Below are 21,523 nucleotides of genomic sequence, written 5' to 3' on the forward strand. Positions count from 1 at the left end.
GGAACCCAACGGTTGTAGCCCATCTCCCGCATCACTCTGAATGTGGTGGTTGTTGAAGCTGTGACTCCCGCCTCATTCCACTCTTTCTGGATCTCTGCTAGATTCTTGAATCTTCTCTGTTTGATAATCCGCTGAAGCCCATGGTCAACTCTTTTGGTGGTGCCTCTTCTCCTGCCACATTTTGTCCTTCCACTAGACTTTCCATTGATATGCTTGGACACAGCACTCTGTGAACAGCCAGCATCCTTAGCTATGAACATTTGTGGCTTACCCATCCTATGGATGATGATGGTCAATGATGGTCTTCTGGCCAGTTGTCAAGTCTGCAGTCTTCCCCATATTGAACCAAACTAAGACAGTCGAACCAAACTGAACAAATTTAATGACACCTGGGGAAACCTGTGCAGGTGCTTTGAGTTTAGTGGATTATTAGTGTGTGACACTCAGTTTAAAACATTTATGGCCTGCAAAATTTGGGCTGATTTCTTCACAGTATTCAAATTTTTTGAATTCCTGATTTCGTGGGTTTTATGAACTGGAAACCCAAATTATGTAAAAATAAACAAATAAATACTTGAAATTGTTTAAATTGTAGTTCCTGAATCAATAATCTATGAAACTTTAACTTTTTGAATGGAATTAGGGAACTAAATAAACTTTTCCATGATATTAAAATTTTATAATATGTTTTGGAAAGGGTCTGTATTTATAGCCCGGATACAAGCAGCCAAAATGAGTCTTCTCCATAGGGTGTCCGGGCTCTCCCTTAGCGAGTGCGTGAGAAGCTCGGTCATCCGAGAGGGGCTCAGAGTAGAGCCGCTACTCCTCTGCATTGAGAGGAGCCAGATGAGGTGGAGAGACCGCCGGGAGACTAAGTCTCCCGGCTGGCCTGGGAACGCCTCGGGATCCCACCGGAAGACCTGGCTGAAGTGGCTGGGGAGAGGGAAGTCTGGGCTTTCTTTTTAAAGCTGCCCCCGCAACCCGACCTCGGATAAAGGGAAGAAAATGGATGGCTGGATATATATATATATATATATATATATATATATATATATATATATATATATATATATATATATATATATATATGGCAGTTTGTTCCATAGTTTTGGAACGGCAACAGAAAAGGCTCGCTCTCCTCTGAGGTTCAGCCTGGCTTTAGTGACAGTCAGGAGCAGCTGGCTATAGCTGACATGAGACAGTGAGTGGTTTCGTAAGGTTGGAACTCGGAGAGGTAGGGCAGGGCAAGATCATCTTTAAAAGCAAATAAAACAATTTTAAAATGAATCCTTAAGTCCACTGGCAGCCAGTGCAGCGAGGCCAAGATGGGGTAAATGCACACAAATTTATGTGTACCAGTTAAAAATCATGCAGCAGAGTCATCCGTTCTGTTCCATCTACCGATGACTAATGGCAGACACACTGACACCCATGTAAGAGCCCGTTGCAATAGTCCAGCCGGGTGGTGACAAAAGGCATGGCCTACAGTTTCAAAGTGCTGCCTTGATAAGATTTGCTTAAAGAATAAAAAACAAAAATAAGAAAGAAAATCTCCTGGTTTGGAAAAGAGGGACTGACAGTATGTTTGAGTCTGACTAATGTGTCCCTCATTGTGAACACATACTTAGATCTTGGAAATACTTTGAATAAGTTGAAATTTTTCGGAATTTAGACTCTCAAATGTGTTTTCAACAGTTGACAACTAACTTTGTTTTTATTAGTAACTTTAAAAATCATAAACTTCAAATTAATGTAAACAAATTCATGAAATACTCTTTATCACAAATAGACATACAGTACGTTTTTGAATCAAAGTCTAAGAATTCAACTTGGTATTCTCAAGATCCGTTCTGGTTCCCATCAGGTCATGTTGGTTAGCCAATGACCCTGCATCCATCATTACATATCTAGATGAGAAACAGACCATGATGGTTTGAAGAAAGGAACGAAGACAACCGCAAGTGGAGCCAGAGTAAAGCACGAATGGGGCCTGTATGAAAGGAAAAAAGAAAGGGGGAGCAGATTTGGGTTGAAGCGGAGTGAGAAAAGTGCTGCTGACAGCTGCATGGAATGATGGAAACAGACAGAACGACGTCTGCACGTTTACATTGCATCTAAACATAATCAGAAACAGCTCTGAAATAGGTCTAAATTATGAACGTGTGTGTGTGTGTGTGTGTGTTGTGTATTTGCAGATGTGTGTGGTCTTTTATCCACAAAACTTTCCCTGCTTTACTTCACTACTTCACCCTCCACTGCTCAGCCAAACATCTAAAATATCGCTCTCACCACTTCTTCCACTTTTGAAAAGTTCATATTTTTCTTTTTTCACTCATATTCTTCTTTTTGCCTTCCTCCAGTTCTCAGTTGCATTGCACATTTTGTCAATCTACTGTTAAAGAGGCACTTCAATTCTTATCCTGTCAACTAGAGAAACAGTCCTGCTATAACAGAAAACAACCTTCCTTAAAATGCTCCCACAAAGTAGGAAGCATATGACATGGTAAAATAAATTATTAAATATCTAGATTATATAGACAGTGGCTGCAATACGTATTTAACACGTCACAATTTTTCTCATTAAATTTTCAAAGGTGCTGTTGACATGTAAATTGCACCAGATTTTGGAATAACCCAAGTAATCCATACATTGAAAGAAAACAGAACAAATAAGATCAGAAATTAAGTTGCATGTAATAATGTGTAATGACACAGGGAAAAAGTATTGAACATGCCAACTGGTATTTATTTAATACTTTGTTTGCAATGACAAGTTCAAGACGCTTCCTGTATGGAGAAACTAGTTGCATGCATTGCTCTGGTGTGATTTTGGCCCATTCCTCCACACAATTAGTCTTAAAGTCTTGAAGGTTCCGTGGGCTTCTTTTAGGGACCTTGGGTTTCAGTTCTTTACATAGATTTTTGATTGGATTCAAGTCAGGTGATTAGCTGGACCATTCTAGCAGCTTAAATATGTTTTCTTTGAAACCAATTGAGAGTTTCCTTGGCAGCAAAAGCGGCCCCACACCATCATGTTCGCACCTCCAAACTTCACTGTTGGTATGGTGTTTTTTGGGTGATGTGCAGTGCCATTTCTCCTCCAAACGTGGTGTACATTGTGGCATCCAAACAGTTCAATTTTGCTCTCATCCGACCAGGCTATATTCTCGAAGTATTTAACTGGCTTATCCAAATGTTGTTCAGCAACATTTTCTTTTTTCAGCAATGGGGTCTTGCGTGATGAGCATGCATAAAGGCCATGGTGGCGGAGTACATTACTCACTGTTTTTCTTGTGACAAAAGTAACTATTCAAAAGTAATTCCAGGTCTTTTTGAAACTCTCCATTGGCGGTCCTTGGCTCTTGGACAACTCTTCGGATTATTCTTTGCACTCCTCTGTCAGAAATCTTGTGAGGAGCACCTGATCGAGGCAAATTTGTGGTGGTATGATTGGCTTTCCACTTAAGTATTGTGGCCCCAACCATGCTCACTGGAACGTTCAGAAGCTTACATATCTGCCTGTAACCAATGTCATCTTTATGTTTTGCAACAATTAGTTTGTAGTGGGCTTGATACAGCTCTCTACTCTTACCCATGATGAGATGTGTCTTGACTCACACCTTGGCAATGAGAACGTTTGTAGGTCATCAAGTATGACTGAAACAGCTGATATTTATTTGCACTGACAAGGGGCTGGATTGCTGTTTGATTATTGATAGATTTTAGGTGTCTTGGCTTTCCATGCCTTTTTACACTTCCCTTTCTTCATGTGTTCAATACTTACCGCTGTGTGTGTGTGTGTGTGTGTGTGTGTGTATATATATATATATATATATATATATATATATATATATATATATATATAGAAGGAAGCATTCGTCAATACGCATTGAAACTGTAATACTGTTATTATCTTTATTATCTGAACCTCATTGCTTTGTTGAACTTTTATTTTTTATTTTTTTTATTTCATAAACCAATGAAGGATGTATAATGGGATACCTTGTGGCCATCTATGATGTATACCAGGGGTAGGCAATTATTTTTTTCAAGGGCCATGTGGGAAACCGGAAAGGCTAACCTCAATTATGTTCCATAGTAATTTAATGTATTTTTATCTAAGACTCTGCATTGCTACTTGGAATATGTTGTTATAACTAGGAAATAATTATTTTAAACAAAATGTTAAGCAGTTGTTGAAATTATATTAACTTTATATCACTGTTTAACAGGGTTGGGGATCGAGAATTGAGAACCGATTGGAACCGGGACTAACATTCCAGTTCTCCCGGAATCGTTCAAATTTAAAAATTTCGATTCCCAGTTTCGATGCCGAGTCCTCCGTCCCTGAATAAGAAGTGGCGAAAACCAACAAAGAAGTGGCGAAAACCAACAAAGAAGAACACACACGAAGACGTGCTTGTGCCCAACGGCGGCGGTGAACAAAAGTGTGTCTTAACTTTGTTAAAATTAATGACCACTCGCCTCAGTGCAACACTTGGAATTAGATTATATTGTGTAAAGGACGCTTTCACGATGTGTAGCGTCTGATGCGCTCCAAGCCTCAGCCTGCAGCGCTGAGCTTCAGTCAACTCTCAATCAATTGGGTGAGTGAAACAATAAAATACGTCTATGCCAACATTGAGACAGCTAATAAGGTAAACGGTTGGTTGCACTTTTGCACTGATGGCTTTTAGCATTTATTTTAGTCTTCAAACCAACATAAGATCCGATGACAGAAAAACCAAGCTTAACATTGAGCGAAAACTTCACCATAGCAACTTTACATCACAATGAATAGCGACAAAATTCACATAAACATTGTCTCACTATATCGCAAACACTAACCTTGTGCCTCATCGGTGGGTCAGGAAAGGAATCAACATTTTATAGCATTTGGTTGCATGCAATTAAAAAAAAAAGAAAAAAAGAAAGAAATCACCGGTGCCGTGTAAAGTTGTTTATCGTCCAAAAATGCTCAGTTCCGGTGCGTACCCTTCAAAATAAAAGGCTACAAACTTAAAACAGGACGTCAGGTTCAAACTTGCACATATAAACAATTTGACGAGTTAAAACAGTCTCAAATAACGATTTTAACAATTCTGTAACTTTTAGCTGAAACATTAATTAATGAATATTAAGTCAATTGGGTTAGTTCCACACATTGCCCTTTAGGTCATAGGTTTTATAGTGATACTGGTTATGAAGAAGAGTCAAATGTTCATTTTAGTCTATGCTGTGGGCTCCTAAGAAAATGGATGTTCATAATTTGGACACCCTTTATTTAAAGCATGCAAACTTCCATAGCCCTGCCTTTTGAAGCCTCAGCGACGCCAAGGCCATCAGCTCAGTGCAGAATAAGCAACAGAAAAAAGACATTTCTTTGCAAATGGCAGGATGACGCCAAAGCTTATTGATATTGTCTATACTAAAAGTAAAATGGAGTTCAAACCAAAGCAGAGAGAGACAACACATAACACTTAGTGCTTTTTAATACAAGACCGGGTAGACAATTCTCTTCAACACCAGAACTAATCAATGAGCAATTGAATGAAGGAGAAGATGGAACGATTCAGTGTGAGAGGGAAAAAAAAACACTTCTTTTTAATGCCACACAGGCATAGTGGAGAACAGTATTATGTGATCTATACACAATGACGCACATTTGTACAAAGTTGCTAATTTCTAAAGATGCAGTTACATGATGTATATCTAATAGTACCAAGCAGTACAATAATTATAACAGTTAGCAATAATCTTATCCATTTTGAGAAATTTTAAAGATACTGCTTCCTTAACAATTATCTTTAAGTAGTTTTTTCCCATGAGTTCTTCTGCTGTGAGCCTTTTCAAATGCCTCACCCCAGGGTAAGATTGCCTTTTCTTTGGCTTTGTGAATAAGTGGGTTTCAACCACAGGCTCCCCATATCTGCTAAATAAACAGCCAGCTTAGGTATGTATGCACTTTTATTAAATTATATGTACCTTTGGAGGACTATGGAACAGGATTTAGCGGCAACCAAAATTGTCTTCACACTGCATGTTTGAGTTTGAACAGCCCTTGAAAAGCCAGAATAAATAAAGCCTCTACTCGGTTACATTTTTGCTTCTTTCACATATTTTTAATAAAGTTGCTCTGTACAATACATACAGGAAGTATCCAACCCTCAGTAAGGGTATGTGTTTACATGATTTAGTTAAAATGTTTTTTTTTTTAAACTTTCGTGTGTCAAAACAATTCCTGTCCACACAAAACTGGAAAAATTACTGAAAAACACTAATACACATGCATGGCTAGTACCGCAGGGATGCTGAACTGGTTGCCAGTCAATCACAGGGTACACATACAGTAGATAAACTACCATTCACACTCACATTCACACTCATTGGCAATTTAGTCTTTTACCTTACATGCCTATTTTTGGAATGTGAGAGGAAGCTGGAGTATCTGGAGAAAACTTGAACCAGCACAGACAGAACACGCAAACTCAGCACGGAGAGAATTGATTCAAATCCAGAACATTTTGGTATGAGGCAGACACACTTCATGTACGGCCATGCTGTCAAATGTATACCGTACATAAAGGGCATATATTTGGCGTGAGAATTTTTGTTCTGGGAGTCTCTGGTCGCAGTAAAAGTACACTTTGCTGGAGAAGTGTTATCAAGTTCATTAACTTGATTACCACATAGCATTAATGATTTGAAAAGCAAATTAAAAAGCAATGTGAAGAATTGTAATTCATTTGTTCAACTCAATAAGACATTTGAGGAGAAAGAGTACCTGTTGACTGTGAATACCAAATTGGATAGAAAACAGCTAAAAGATTAAACTAGCTGAGTCAGAAGAAGACCCTCTGACTTAGAGGAATGTGGTCTTCCATATTAACCACTTGGCCAGAGTGAGAGAAAATGGTGGGGGTCGGGGTGGTACAAGATGGGGCACCAAAAGCTGACTTGGCAGGAGAAAATGAAAGAGAGAAGGGAGGGTGTATGCGAGGTCAGTGCACTGGTGCTTCAGTAAGCAGAGAAAAATGTGGAACACTGATTAGAGAATGGGAAAATAGAGGTATGAAGACAGTCAAGAAAGATGAAAGTCCATTCATGTCAAAGTTAGCGTTCCAGATGAGTGGAGGACGACAGTTGTTTTGCTCTGAAGAGAAAGGACCAACGCCATGTGGATACTAGAGATGAAACGGTATGAAATTTTCAAATCCTGATTATTATGAACAAAACTATCCCGAATATCGGTTTTGTTAGTAAAAGTAATGTACATCAATCTAAAAAAAAATCACAGATGCAGGGACCGAAAACATGCTGAACACGTCCTAGTTTGACGACAAAAAGTCAGCAATCCTATGTACTTTTTAACATTAGACACTGTAAACGACATCAACCAAAGTTACTTTTCATGCATGCAAGACCGCCTGTAATTTATAACTAAGAAGGTTCAATAGTGGTGGGACTCTATTAAAACAATCTAACTAAATATAGGCTTTGTTATTAACCTAATTTAATCAAATAAAATAGTTTTTGACACAATGAACTGTTATTGATAGTTGAACTCCAAAATATAGTGTGAGAATTCATAATCCCTGAGCAAAACCTTGACAAATTATTCTTTAGATAGCTGGGATAGGCTCCAGCAGGCCCACGGCCCTAATGAGGATAAGCAGTACGGAAAATGGATCGATATTATGAAAAGCCCCCAAACATATTTATACATTAGTAGAGGGGTTTTGTGTGTGTGTGTGTGTGTGTTGTGTGTGTGTGTGTGTGTGTTTCTGTCTGTGCCTGTGTGTGCGTGTTTGTGTGTAAACGTAAATTTAAAGGCACAATTAGGATGTTATTTGTAGGATGCAATAGTTGTACTTACTGGACAAATAGATTTACTTGAGCAAAAGAAGGACATCTAAACGAAATAAGGCAGCAATATTGAGCTTATCTTTGAGCGCTAACTCCAAACGTGCTAAACCCAAGATACTGTATGTCTGTTAAGATAATGGTTGAATCTGTTTACGTGACACACAATGAAACCATGCTAATGAATGAAGTTTGGTGGGAACATCTGGCTTCATCCTGTTAGCTGCCGATGCTAATGTTGTTGTAGTACTGAGCACACGCTGCATCACAGAATCCAAAAGAGGAGCCAGCTACTGAGCTGTTTCGGTAGCAGACCCAGGTCGGGTGGCTTTTACATCAGATGCAAACCATGGTAGAGTGCATCAGGAACCGTACCAAGACCACCGCTTCCAGAAGGTCTCAGACCTGCGACTTTGGTTTGCACCAGAGTTCTTTTGCTATGTTGGCACCTTTCCAGTCGTACCACACTATAGGAGAAAGGAACTACAGTTTCATTAAAACAAACTGAAGGGTGCGTGTGTGAAAGCACCCTTAATCGGAAAAAATGTCAGCCTATGTTCAGTGAAAAGATTATTTTCATCGACAGAGAGGAAAAGAACCTGACACTTTTGTACCGTGAGATCTCCTTTTTATTGAGTGTTTGAACATCCAGATTCCTTCAGTTATTCATTAATTCATTCATCTTCCATACTGCTTATCCTCACTAGGGTTGCGGGCGTGCTGGGAACCTATCCCAGCTTCTGGGCGAAAAGCGGGGTATACCCTGAACTAGTCGCCAGTCAATTGCAGGGCAGATACAAACAAACAATCATTCACACTCACATTCACACCTACGGACAACTTAGAGTCTTCAATTAACCCATGCATGGTTTTGGGTATGTGGGAGGACATTGGAGTACCCAGAGAAAACCCAGGCACGAGGAGAATATGCAAACTCCACACAGACGAGGTATCTGGGATCTTGTTCTTTTGGTCACGACCCACAGAGTGCCGGCACGGTAGTGACTGGTTAGCACGTCTGCCTCACAGTTCTGAGGACCCGGTTTCATCCAGATTCATCCATCCATCCATCCATTTTCTGAGCCGCTTCTCCTCACTAGGGTCGCGGGCGTGCTGGAGCCTATCCCAGGTGTCATCGGGCAGGAGGCGGGGTACACCCTGAACTGGTTGCCAGCCAATCGCAGGACACATACAAACAACCATTCACACTCACAGTCACACCTACGGGCAATTTAGAGTCTCCAATTAATGCATGTTTTTGGGATGTGGGAGGAAATCGGAGTGCCCGGAGAAAACCTACGCAGGCACGGGGAGAACATGCAAACTCCACACAGGCGGGGCCGGGGATTGAACCCGGGTCCTCAGAACTGTCAGGCTGACGCTCTAACCAGTTGTCCACCGTGCCGGCCATCCAGATTCAACAATGTATAAATCACCATGAGATATTCTCCTACTACTTCCCTGCGCTTTTGTATTCAGCATCCATCCATTGTATATACAGCTTATCCCATCTGGATTCACGGGTGAGTAGTCCAACTGATTTAGGGCGAGAGGTGGGGTAAACCCTGGACTGGTCGCTAGCCAATTGCAGGGCACATATACACAACCAGCCATTCAAACTCACATTCAAACCTAAGGACAATTTAGAGTCTTCAACTAACCTAACATGCAAGGTTTTCGGAATGTGGGAAGGAACTCTGAGTAGCCAGAGAAGACCCTCGCAAATACTACACGGGAAGTCCAAATCCCCGATTCAAACTTCCAACTACATGTGCTAACGCCTCGGCCACCATGCCTCCATGTATTCTGTATTTTTGAGAAATTGCAACCATTCTAAAACAATAAATATGCTGTTTACCTGTTTGTATCCCTGCAAAGTACTCCTTGATATAGATGCCCTACATTAAAACCCACTGATCTCTCATGCCCTCTTTCCCTCTTTACTGCTGTTTTTTTTTCCTATCCTTTACGGTCATCAATCCAAGAGCGGCGCACTCCACCTACATGCCCACTAGTAAAGAGAGCCTCTGGCTGTGGAAAGAACCCATGCTTGCTTCGTACTCCATGCTGGAGACCGGAGGTGGAAGGAGTTTTCACGCTTCACAACCCACATGTCTTACCTCTTGTATTGACCTCTCTTCTACTCTCTACAAGTGTTGTTACCTTTTTCCTGGATCTCCTCTCCTGCTCGTCTTGTCTTCATTCTTTCTTAGTGTCTCACTCCTCCTTTCAATCATTCCATTTCTTTCTGCCTTACACCTCTTGCTTTGTTGGTTTTGCTCTCTTTTTATCGTCTTTAAATTCAGCTGACCGTTTTTGTTGCTCTTGGGAATTTTTAATTGACTTCTTGTGACATGTACAGTTCTTTTTGTAGTCTTTTTTTCTCCTTGTCCGATTATCCACCAACTGTGGAGAACCTTAAACTACTTTCCAATTCGTACTTTCTACTTTTTTTTTTTTTTTTTTTTAAATCAGCCATTACGTTTTTTTGTCTTGACATGTTTTCATAATTATGCCTATATCTATGTATGTGCATAATAATTATCATCTCAGTTTAATTTCTTCTTCAATATTTATTTTGTATGTGATAGTTAATCATGTGAATGATTATCAGCATTGACACGTTATTCTGCAACCAAACATTTTTTTGCGGCATTCTACTTTTTCCACATATCTCCACCAATTAAAAAAATTCAAACTTCAAACTGTTAAGCTCATTCAGGACATGTACAGAAATATTTATCACATTCCTTTTTCAAAATTAAATTTCCAAATTTAAGAGGTATTTCAAAATTTTTATGCCCTCCTTCCACATTTCTTGACAGATTTATTAAGCCATTCTTACTTCAAACTGCTCAGTTCACTTCTAAAACTCCAAATTCCTAAATTAAGATATTTTTTAAATATTTTCTATCTACATTTCTCCACTCATTTAAACCATTTCAACTTCAACATGTTCAGCTCATTCAGGCTATCTTGGGATCAATTTATCATGTTCCAACAATAAAATACTGTATTTACCTCCTCCTTCCACATTTCTTGACCATCAATCCATCCATCCATTTTCCTCCGCTTATCCGAGGTTGAGTCGCGAGGTCAGCAGCCTCAGCAAGGAAGCCCAGACTTCCCTCGCCCCAGCCACTTCCTCCAGCTCTTCTGAGGGGATCCCAGGCCAGCCGAGAGACATAGTCTCTCCAGCGTGTCCTGGGTTGTCCCCGGGGTCTCCTCCCGGTGGGACGTGCCCGGAACACCTAACCAGGGAGGCGTCCAGGAGGCATCCTAAACAGATGCCTGAGCCACCTCATCTGGCTCCTTTCAATGTGGAGGAGCAGCGGCTCTACTCTGAGCCCCTCCTGGATGAACGAGCTTCTCACCCTATCTCTAAGGGAGAGCCCGGCAACCCTGCGTAAGAAACTCATTTCGGCCGCTTGTATCTGGGATCTTGTTCTTTTGGTCACGACCCACAGCTTGTGACCATAGGTGAGGGAAGGAACATAGATCGACCAGTAAATTGAGAGCTTCGCCTTTCGGCTTAGCTCCTTCTTCACCACAACGGACCGCAAAGTCCCCATCACTGGAGATGCTGCACCGATCTGCCTGTCGATCTTCCGTTCCATTCTTCCCTCACTCGTGAACAAGACCCCTAAATATTTGAACTCCTCCACTTGGGCAGGATCTCATCCCAGACCCTTTTCCGACTGAGAACCATGGCCTCAGATTTGGAGGTGCTGATTCTCATCGCAGCCGCTTCACACTTGGCTCCTTGTGAGAGTTGGAGATCACGGCTTGATGAAGCCAACAGAACCACACCATCTGCAAAAAACATTTCATCCACCGGGGTGAACCCCAATGTACAGGCACCAAGCCAGGGGGCAATAAGTATACCAACACTTGCTCGGCGCCTCTCACCGTGGGCAACTCCAGAGTGGAAGAGAGTCCAGCCCCTCTCGAGAAGACTGGTACCAGAGCCCAAGCTGTGTGTGGAGGCGAGCCCGACGGTATCTAGTCGGAACTTTTCGACCTTGCACACCAGCTCGCGCTGCTTCTCTGCCAGATAGGTGACGTTCCACGTCCCTAGAGCCAGCTTCTGTAGCCAAGGATCGGATCGCCAAGGTCCCTGCCTTCGGTCACCGCCCAGCTCACAATGCACCCGGCCCCTATGGCCCCTCACACAGGTGGTGGACCCATGGGAAGGGGGACCCACGTTACCCTTTTGGGCTGTGCCCGGCTGGGCCCCATGGGTGCAGGCCCAGCCACCAGGCACTCGCCTTTGAGCCCCACCTCAAGGCCTGGTTCCAGAGGGGGGGCCCCGGTGACCAGCGTCCCGTCAAGGGAAAACGCGATGCAATAATTTTTCTCATCATAGGGGTCAAACCATTCTAATTTCAAGTCTCATATTCAACATTTGGCGGCATGGTGGAAGACTGGTTAGCACATCTACCTCACAGTTCTGAAATTGGCCGTTGGTATGAATGTGAGTGCGAATGGTTGTTTGTTTCTATGTGCCCTGCGATTGGCTGGTGTCCCGTTCAGGGTGGCCTCCCGCCCGAAGATAGCTGGGATAGGCTCCAGCAGCCCGCGACACTAGTGACGACAAGTGGTAAAGAAAATGGATGGATGGATATTCTGCATTTCAACAATATACTCAATTCCACAGTATCTCAGTTCAGCTTCCGCTCTTCAGCATCTACAAATAATTTCTACAGAAATTACATTCTCCGTCTGCCTCACAGTGCTGAGGACAGGGGTTCAATCCCGGGCCCCGCCTGTGTGGAGCTTGCATGTTCTCCCCGTGCCTGCGTGGGTTTTCTCCGGGCACTCCGGTTTCCTCCCACATCCCAAAAACATGCATACTAGATGTATTGAAGACTCTAAATTGCCCGTAGGTGTGAATGTGAGTGTGAATGGTTGTTTGTTTGTATGTGCCCTGCGATTGGCTGGCAACTAGTCCAGGGTGTACCCCGCCTCCTGTCCGATGATAGCTGGGATAGGCTCCAGCATGCCCACGACCCTAGTGAGGAGAAGCGGCTCAGAAAATGGATGTATGGATGGATAGTTAATTTTATATTCTTTATTCCTCATCTCACTCTTGACTGTGACTGTTGTTCTGTAACACGCACTCAGATTTGGTATATTGAGATAAAATATGGAGCAATTCAAATAAAACCATTGAAAAAGCTCTTTTTCCGTGGGAAGAAGAAAGACACTGTCAATGTAGATTCCACAAAGGCGCTGTTAAAATTACATCATTACACTACTTTACATGTTTACACTTGGTCAAATGAGGCTGGCGTAATGTCTCCCCATTGAGTGGCATCAGAACACATGCCAGTTTGCCACAGTAAAAAGTGTGTCTATGTCTAGTCTATTGTGATCTTTTGTCGTACCGGTTCTCCTTTTTTACAGATCATTTCGCTCAAATGACTTACTAATTCAATATTTAAAATTAAACTGCTGCATATGTATCAGGTTTGAAAGTTGCCTTCTCCAAATTGTTGAACGTTACAGCTGCTTCCACTGATGTTCAACATGATGTGCAGTATATCTCTAGGCTCTTCAGAAGTGTGGTCTTTTGTTCTTAGCAATTATAGAATAATTTTAGCTGTGTGTTTTGGGTCATTATCTTGTTAGAGGACCCATGACCTGCTGCTGAAGGTACGCTTCCTGACACTGGACAAAACATTGTCTTGATAGTTCCGAGATTTTCATCGTACTTCATATAATTTTGCCCAAAGTCAGCGATGATAAACCCAAGCTGAATCTCAACACTAAACACGATAAGCAGTGTAGGAAATTGATGGATGTATGGATACAATTCTCATAATTTGTATATCCTCTGTGGTTTTACAATTTAACATATTGCATGTTTAAATTAATTCTTCAATTGCAAAGCAAAGTCCTTTACGGGAAGTTTTTAATTGCCCAGGAATCAGTGATGCAAAGGCAACTGAATAGAAAATGCTCACACATTTCACCTGTCATCCAAATGTGGGTGCGTTGTAAATATGTAGAAACCCTTTGTGGTAACATGTACCTTTACTTTGACTCATTGACCCACCGAAACATCTCTTAAGCTGTTGTGTCACATGAGTCAAGCACCTCTTTTAAACAAAGATTGTACATTTCTGCCTTAATCGTGACTGCACTTCTTTAATTAGCAATTTTTCCATGGAATTCAGTTACGAAGCCACAGGACAGTTCTCAATCATCTGCCCCACAAACACTAGCTTGATGGCCTGAAATTATGGTTTGCATATTAGGCTAATTCTGGCTTTTTTAACCATGTGTATTTCATTTGTTTTATGAAATTGCATTGTCCCCTTTCAAATAAACTGATTAATAATAATAATAATATTATGTCTTCTGTGAAAGAGACTGTTGGTGTTAACCTGTAACCACAAAAGCATTATACAATCCATCCATTTTCTGAGCCGCTTCTCCTCAGTAGGGTCGCGGGCGTGCTGGAGCCTATCCCAGCTATCATCGGGCAGGAGGCGGGGTACACCCTGAACTGTATGCCAGCCAATCGCAGGGCACAGAGAAACAAACAACCATTCACACTCACATTCACACCTACGGGCAATTTAGAGTCTTCAATTAACCTAGCATGCATGTTTTTGGGATGTGGGAGGAAACCGGAGTGTCCGGAGAAAACTCACACAGGCACGGGGAGAACGTGCAAACTCCACACAGGGGGGGCCGGGGATTGAACCCCTGTCCTCAGTACTGTGAGGCAGACGCTCTAACCAGTCGTCCACCGTGCCGCCATGATACAATCCAAACATAATTCCTTTTTTTTTTTTTTTTTTGAATTTAACGAAGAAAGTAGGGATACATTTAAAATCGAATTTGACCAAATGCCCTCTGGTAATGGATTCACCACCACCCCCTAAATGGGTTTCTGTGTGGAATTTGGATGTTCTCCACCTAAGAAGGTGGAGACATTTTAGGCCCCTCCATGTCAATGACGCTAATTAAAAATAGTATTTACTAGAGCCGGAGCTGTCAGTCATGGACCAGTTTGAATTAGAACGTTCAAGAAATATAGACATATTTTATTTAAAAATATAATTCACAGTTCACATTTTTGACTGAGAAGGGTTTATTATTTCTGTTTACAGCAGCATTGAGAACAAATTCCCCATTACCATTAGCATTCCTTTTCACTATTCCCTTTTCAAATTCCCTTTTTACTCTGAGAATCTGACTGATTTGGAATTAGCTTACATTCTCTCTGTACTGTACACCGTGTTTTCACTCCTTATCATTTCCCTCTTCACTGTGGGTCTGGACAATTACCAGGATACACTTTAAATGTTGCAGAAAGTTTAACAATTTAAGGGTGTGTGCAATCACACTTATAAACTCCTTTATTTTATGATTATCATAAAAACTCATAATTCTGTCTGCCTTGCTTTTTGATTTGATTGACGCCCTATCAAATACTGCATGTGCGCTAGTGACCATTGCAATCATAGTGAATAGTAAGATTTTGTTTCAGAATTTTCCAGTTCAATGTTTCCACCGCACACCAGCGAAATTATTTCGCTCCAGTGATTGCTGTTTTTTATAAATAATTTCAGTGGCAGTTGTATTTGAATGGCTGCTCGCAGAGGAAGGATTAAAAAATAAAAATCTTATACAACGGCTGCATCAGTCCTTCCTTTACGTTTGTGTTCTGTGTGTGTGTGTGTGTGTGTGTGCGTGCGTGTGTGTGCGTGCACATGCGTGTGTATTTTGAGTGAGTGTACAGTATACAGTGAGTTTACAGTATACTGTATATGCACACAAAAGAATAAAAATAAAATAATAGTACATAATATTAATAGTGATAAAGTTTATTTGTATTGCACATTTTCTCCAAAGATTACAGCTCAAAGTGCTTCACACTAAAAGAAACAACATCAGTCTTGTAGGCTGATATTTAAAACACTACAACAAAAGACACGACAACAATAAAAGACTCACAAGCTTATGTTTCAAACCCCGCTTTATCTGAGATATAAAATATTTTGACCCGTATAAAAATATTAAGCGGTAATACAATAGATAAATAATACAAAACATTAAAAACATAATGCAGTACTATATAGTCATGCAATACAAACTAAAATGCATCATTTAAAATGTTATCGCTTGTAAAATATATGATACAACAACAGAAAAATAGAAGTTAGAGCAATAGTGCAGGAGGTGCAAGGCATTGGCACTTATTAAAAGCTAGTTAAAAGCAAACAGCTTTGTTTTTAGCCAACTTAAAAAAATATATCTATAGAGTTGGCCTCCCTGCTATCTAAAGGTAAATGTTGTAGAGCTTAGGGGCATAGGTAACAAAGGTTGCATCTCCAATTTTCCTTCGGTTGTTGTAGGAAACCTCCAAAAAATAGCAGCAGATGATCCAAGTGGCGACACGGTGGACGAATGGTTAGAGCGTCAGCCTCACAGTTCTGAGGACCGGGGTTCAATCCCCGGCCCTGCCTGCCTGTGTGGAGTTTGCATTTTCTCCCCGTGCCTGCGTGGGTTTTCTCCGGGGACTCCGGTTTCCTCCCACATCCCAAAAACATGCATTAATTGGAGATTCTAAATTGCCCGCAGGTGTGACTGTGAGTGTGAATGGTTGTTTGTTTGTACGTGCCCTGCGATTGGCTGGCAACCAGTTCAGGGTGTACCCCGCCTCCTGCCCGATGATAGCTGGGATAGGCTCCAGCACACCCGCGACCCTAGTGAGGAGAAGCGCCTCAAAAAATGGATGGATGGATGGATGATCCAAGTGTTCTTGTTGGTTGATATTTAATAAGGGAGTTGGTGATGTAATTTGGTCCCTGCCCATGAAGTGCTGATACAGTATACAAGGAGCAGAACCTTGAAGTAATTTCTATTTACAGGAATCCAATGTAGTGCAGCTAAAATTGAGCAACAGAGTTTTGAATAAGTTCTAGTCTCTCAGTGTTACTTTTAGGGAGCCCAGCGAAAAGTGCAATAAAATAGTCAAGTCTGCGCAAGATGAACACATCTATTCATCTTTCAGCATCTTTTATGTTTATTTGTGGTCACACTATAGCTATATTTCTAAGGTGGACGAATGATGTCTTTAACAACCTATTTATGTGGGATGTGAAGTTAAGATCTGAATCTAATACAACACCAAGATTAGTGACAGATTTAATTAAATGAGCTAATTTCCCCAGATTGCTGGACAACTTTTCTCTTTTTGAAACAAAACTTCAGTTTTCATTTAACATTTCTCTTCCAATTCTTTACAGCCACGAGACAATGAGTGATGGTGTTTATCGCTGCAGTATCATTTGGTTCAGCAGATACGTACCGTTGTTTGTCATCTGCATAGCAATGGAAGTAGACGTTATGCTTTGCGATTATGTCACCGAGCGGCAACACGTATAATGAAAAGAGTAACGGACCAAGACAACTTCCCTGTGGAACTCCATGACAGTTGTAATGTTTCTTAGATATATGATCTCCAAGACTGACATTGAACCTTGTCCCTCTAATATATGATTTAAACCAATGTAGAGCACAGTCGGAAAGACCCACTGTCTTTTTTAGGTGATTTATGTCATGGTCTAGAGATGGATAGATAGATAGATAGATAGATAGATAGATAGATAGATAGATAGATAGATAGATAGATAGATAGATAGATAGATAGATAGATAGTAGTGGTGTAATGATTTATTTTAGCAATTTTATTCGTTTTAACAATTTAATTCTTATCACAATTCGTGGTTGCCGATTCAACGATGATATTGGTCCGTTTAGAGTGATTCACACACGCATCCTTTCTGGTAATTTCTCGCTTGCCTAGCCACCAGACAGACAAACATCTTAAACTTTAAAAAAGTGTTTAGAAAAACAACACACACACATACTGTGGTGTCTCGTCCAACCACCGGGGGCACTACGGAAAGCTAATAGAATAAATACCCAGTAGGGCTGTGAGATCGACAGACTCAGGTCAAATAGTGGAGCACAGAGTCCAAAGCAAACATGGTGAAGCAGCATTTAACTCTTATGCTGCACACAAATTGAATAAGTTGCCAACAGAAGTGACGTCAGTCCCAAGTGTGAATGTTTTTAAGTGCAGGTTAAAAACGTTTCTTTTTTTCTCATGCTTTTTAAGAGCATTTCCACTTTTAAATGATATTACTTGCACTGTATGCTGTTTTAATTGTACTTTTTTTCCTGTTTGTTTTAAATGTTTAGAAGCTGTTTTATTCTTTGTTTTTAAATACCTTTAATCATGTAAAGCACATTGAGCTACCTTGTGTATGAAATACGCTATATAAATAAATTTGCTTTCCTTTGCTATGGTAAAGGAGTGACGATATTCGGGATGTAGAAAAGGAAACAAAGAAGAAAAAATAGGCAGAAATAAGTAGCCTTTACAGCGCTAACTGCCATGTGCCAACTGCAAAATCAAGCGAAGTAAAAGGAATTACAAGGTTTTTTTGTTGTTGTTGGGGTGGGGAATCCAACACGTATACACCTCCATATAAAGCCTGCAGTACATAAATCCAGTGCATCATTTCCCAGTATCCACACAATCCATTGATTACTTTTTAAAACGATTTAAATTAAAATATATTTATGTCCGGAAGGCTAACTTGCCGAGCACAGATCTATCCAGTTGGATAGAAGGAATATCAATCGATACATCGATATATTGACTGAATGAACCACTAATAGATACATAGATAGAGAGACAGACAGACAGATAGATACAAATATTGACAGGTCAAAAGATAAAAATGATAAACATATTTACTGTATATTTTCAAGTCCTATGTAAAAATGTTTCAAATAATTGTAATTTAAGTAAAATAAAAAAATAAAAACATTTGATAAATTTCTTTCCGGTGACTAGTTATTTTTCAAATCAAGTTTCTATTTTGTTTTAAATAGAATTGGTGATTTATGACAAAATTTGACTGTGCGATAAAAGTCAGGCATACAACTTGTGATACTTTTCTTTCTAATGTTTACAGAGCAACCATCCTATCACCACAGCTCAACTCTGCCACCGGTGGCACCCCCATATCGTCAGCAGCCTTCAGTAACAGCACTCAACCAATCACTGGGCTCTGCACATCACTCTGGTCAATCGTTGAATTCCACACGGCAACTAACTCCTCCCACTGGAAGCCCGGCCCCTGTGGCCGGCCAATTACCTGCCGAGCTGCAGACCACACCTCCAGAGAGCGTCCCGCTGCAAGACAGCTGGGTGCTGGGTAGAAATGTGCCTCTGGAAACAAGGTAAATGCTATTTGGTTTAAGCACAGATGCAATTATTGCTGTGATATGAAAAAAAATGTATATCCCAATATACTGTAGGTATTTTTATATAACATTACAAAAGGTGGCAGTTTTTTCAGATAGCTCCAGTGTGTGCGGCAGGCTTTCTAGGTGGCACTGTGACAAGACAAACAAAGGCCTGTTCTTCTCAACGGATAAACACTATTTTTTATAATTTAAAAAAAATACACATCGTACATACAGTGTTTTATCAAAAATAACAAGAAATTCAAAATCATTTTCTTCTTTTGGAGCTAATCTTTTTTCTTTTGTAATTGCAATCATTAGTCCTAATTATGTATCATGGAAATATTATTGTCAACACAACACAATGGATTACACAGGTATGCAGGATGTAATCATGATATTTTAATTGAAATTAGTTTAAAGTTTAAACCTATGTAGCGGACACGCTATCAACAAGATGGCACCAGCAACCCCCAACCTCTGATATAGTTCTGCATTCCTGTCTACTGCCCCGCTGAGCCAGACGGTCACAGGAAGTCCGGTTTATGTCACCCGGACCTTAAACTAATGAACAGCTCTCCAAGAAATCTGTGTTTCCGTTCATCACAGACCCCTTGTTGTGCAGAACTGAGATGCTGAAAGGTTGGGAGAACCTCTTTCCAAATGTGACTATTGGGGTCAGATTGACAACAATAGATTTATTAGTTAGACAGGCCAAAGATTGAACTATTACTCCCGGACCTTGAGTTAACTTTAATCACTGTCTTTTTTTTTTAGCAACTCAAATACAGCAATAAACAATTTGTTTTAATATTAAAACATGCACTCAAGGCGCTGCCGGGCCCTCTGGGAATATTGATGTGACACGGGTGACACCCGCTGCCGTTTGAGAGTTAATGCAAGCCGAGGACAGTTACCCACAATTTTCACTGACTTTAAATGTCCGTTGTCATTTTACGAACTTTGCATGAATGCTCCTAGTATATATCATGACACCAATGTCACTAATGATTGTTTTTCCACAGGTCTGATGTCAAATCTGTTTGTCAACTGAATCACATGATGTTTTACCTCACACAACACAAATGTTACACCACAAATATTAAGTGTTCTTAGCCACCACATAAAATTTAAACATTTATTGCATAGATTAACCAGGGTGTGTGTGTGTGTGTGTGTGTGTGTGTGACAATGCAGAAGATGGGAATGAACTAATTAATCTCTTATTTCCACTGGTTTTAAAACCACAAATAATCCTAGGATGAAAATTAATACTAAGAGGCGCGGTCTGTCTTCTTCTTGGTCCCTGGGTCCCCCTTTCTCCTGTGCATAAAAGGCCGGAGCCCCCTTTGTTCTGGGCCTCGTTTCGCCAGCTTGTCAAAGACGGTGCCACACAGCCAGGGAGCCCCGCCTCTCACCACGAGGCGGCGGCAGAAGCACTCTGCCCGCGCCCGGAAACTACACGTGTGTGTTGGGCAGCTTACAGAGAAAATATCTGTCAGGAAGGAATTGCGGCGCAAGTTTTCTCTGAGCCCGTGACAAATACTATCACCAAGGCGATTCAGCAACCCTACCCTTGCTTTTTCTCAGTTTTTCCTTTTTTTCCCCTCCTTTTTCTTCAAATAAACCTGTTTGGCGCCCCGGCCCATCTATCTGGAAGACCGACCAGCCTGTCTAAATTCTGTTCTACGCAACGTGAGTACAGCGTGCTGTTTTCCTAGGTAAAAATTGGTGCATAATTGGATTATAATAATAGTCACAGAAATTCCCAGCCTTGCATTGGTCCCCGCACATTCTCACTTCACACCTGTAGTACATCACAAGTTCGACCTGCTTTACGAATGTTTATCTGTACCCTTTGTAGTCAAGCTTCCCTGTAGTTTTCCCGTTTAGATTTAATTAAATCTTCTATAAAATTCCACTTCATTTTGTGTTTTGTGTGTGTTTGAGTTTAATAGTGAAACCGCTGTATTTAGAACTCTAATTTTGTCCAAGTAGCAAACCTTCAGAAGAGCAAGTTTAATTAAATGCTTTCGTCACTTTTCCTACAGTTTATGAATATAAAAAAAGAAATGGTGTCCCTTTACGAGACAACGATAATTTGATTATAACCTTAAACGTAAATCGAACTAAACCGGGAGTAAATGCAGGCATTGTATTCTTTTCCAAAATTAATTGCATTTTATCCAAAACCAACATACGGAACACCAAAATACTGTAATTTCTCGTGTATCATGCACATTTCCCCCCCCCAAAAAATGGTCAAAATCAATGGTGCGCATTATACATGGGTATGGGGGAAAATGGAAAAAACTAACATTATATAAATGTATGCCGCAATCTCGAGGTTATGAAAAAGCTGTAGACTTTCATTCCAATGTGC

General features: G+C 40.7%; 1 protein-coding gene across 5 annotated transcripts in view; it reads left to right on the top strand.

The window, feature by feature from the left end:
• The window catches only part of LOC133404486 (teneurin-3-like), a 281,787-nt gene that overhangs the window by 95,680 nt on the left and 164,584 nt on the right, over positions 1-21,523 (top strand). For all 5 annotated transcript variants that reach the window (XM_061680417.1, XM_061680418.1, XM_061680419.1 and 2 more), the window contains one exon: positions 18,867-19,134. In XM_061680417.1, coding sequence (XP_061536401.1) covers positions 18,867-19,134 — 268 coding nt within the window. The remainder of the gene's footprint in view (positions 1-18,866; positions 19,135-21,523) is intronic.

This window comes from Phycodurus eques, chromosome 6 (genome assembly GCF_024500275.1).
Source record: "Phycodurus eques isolate BA_2022a chromosome 6, UOR_Pequ_1.1, whole genome shotgun sequence".
NCBI classification, from domain to species: domain Eukaryota; kingdom Metazoa; phylum Chordata; class Actinopteri; order Syngnathiformes; family Syngnathidae; genus Phycodurus; species Phycodurus eques.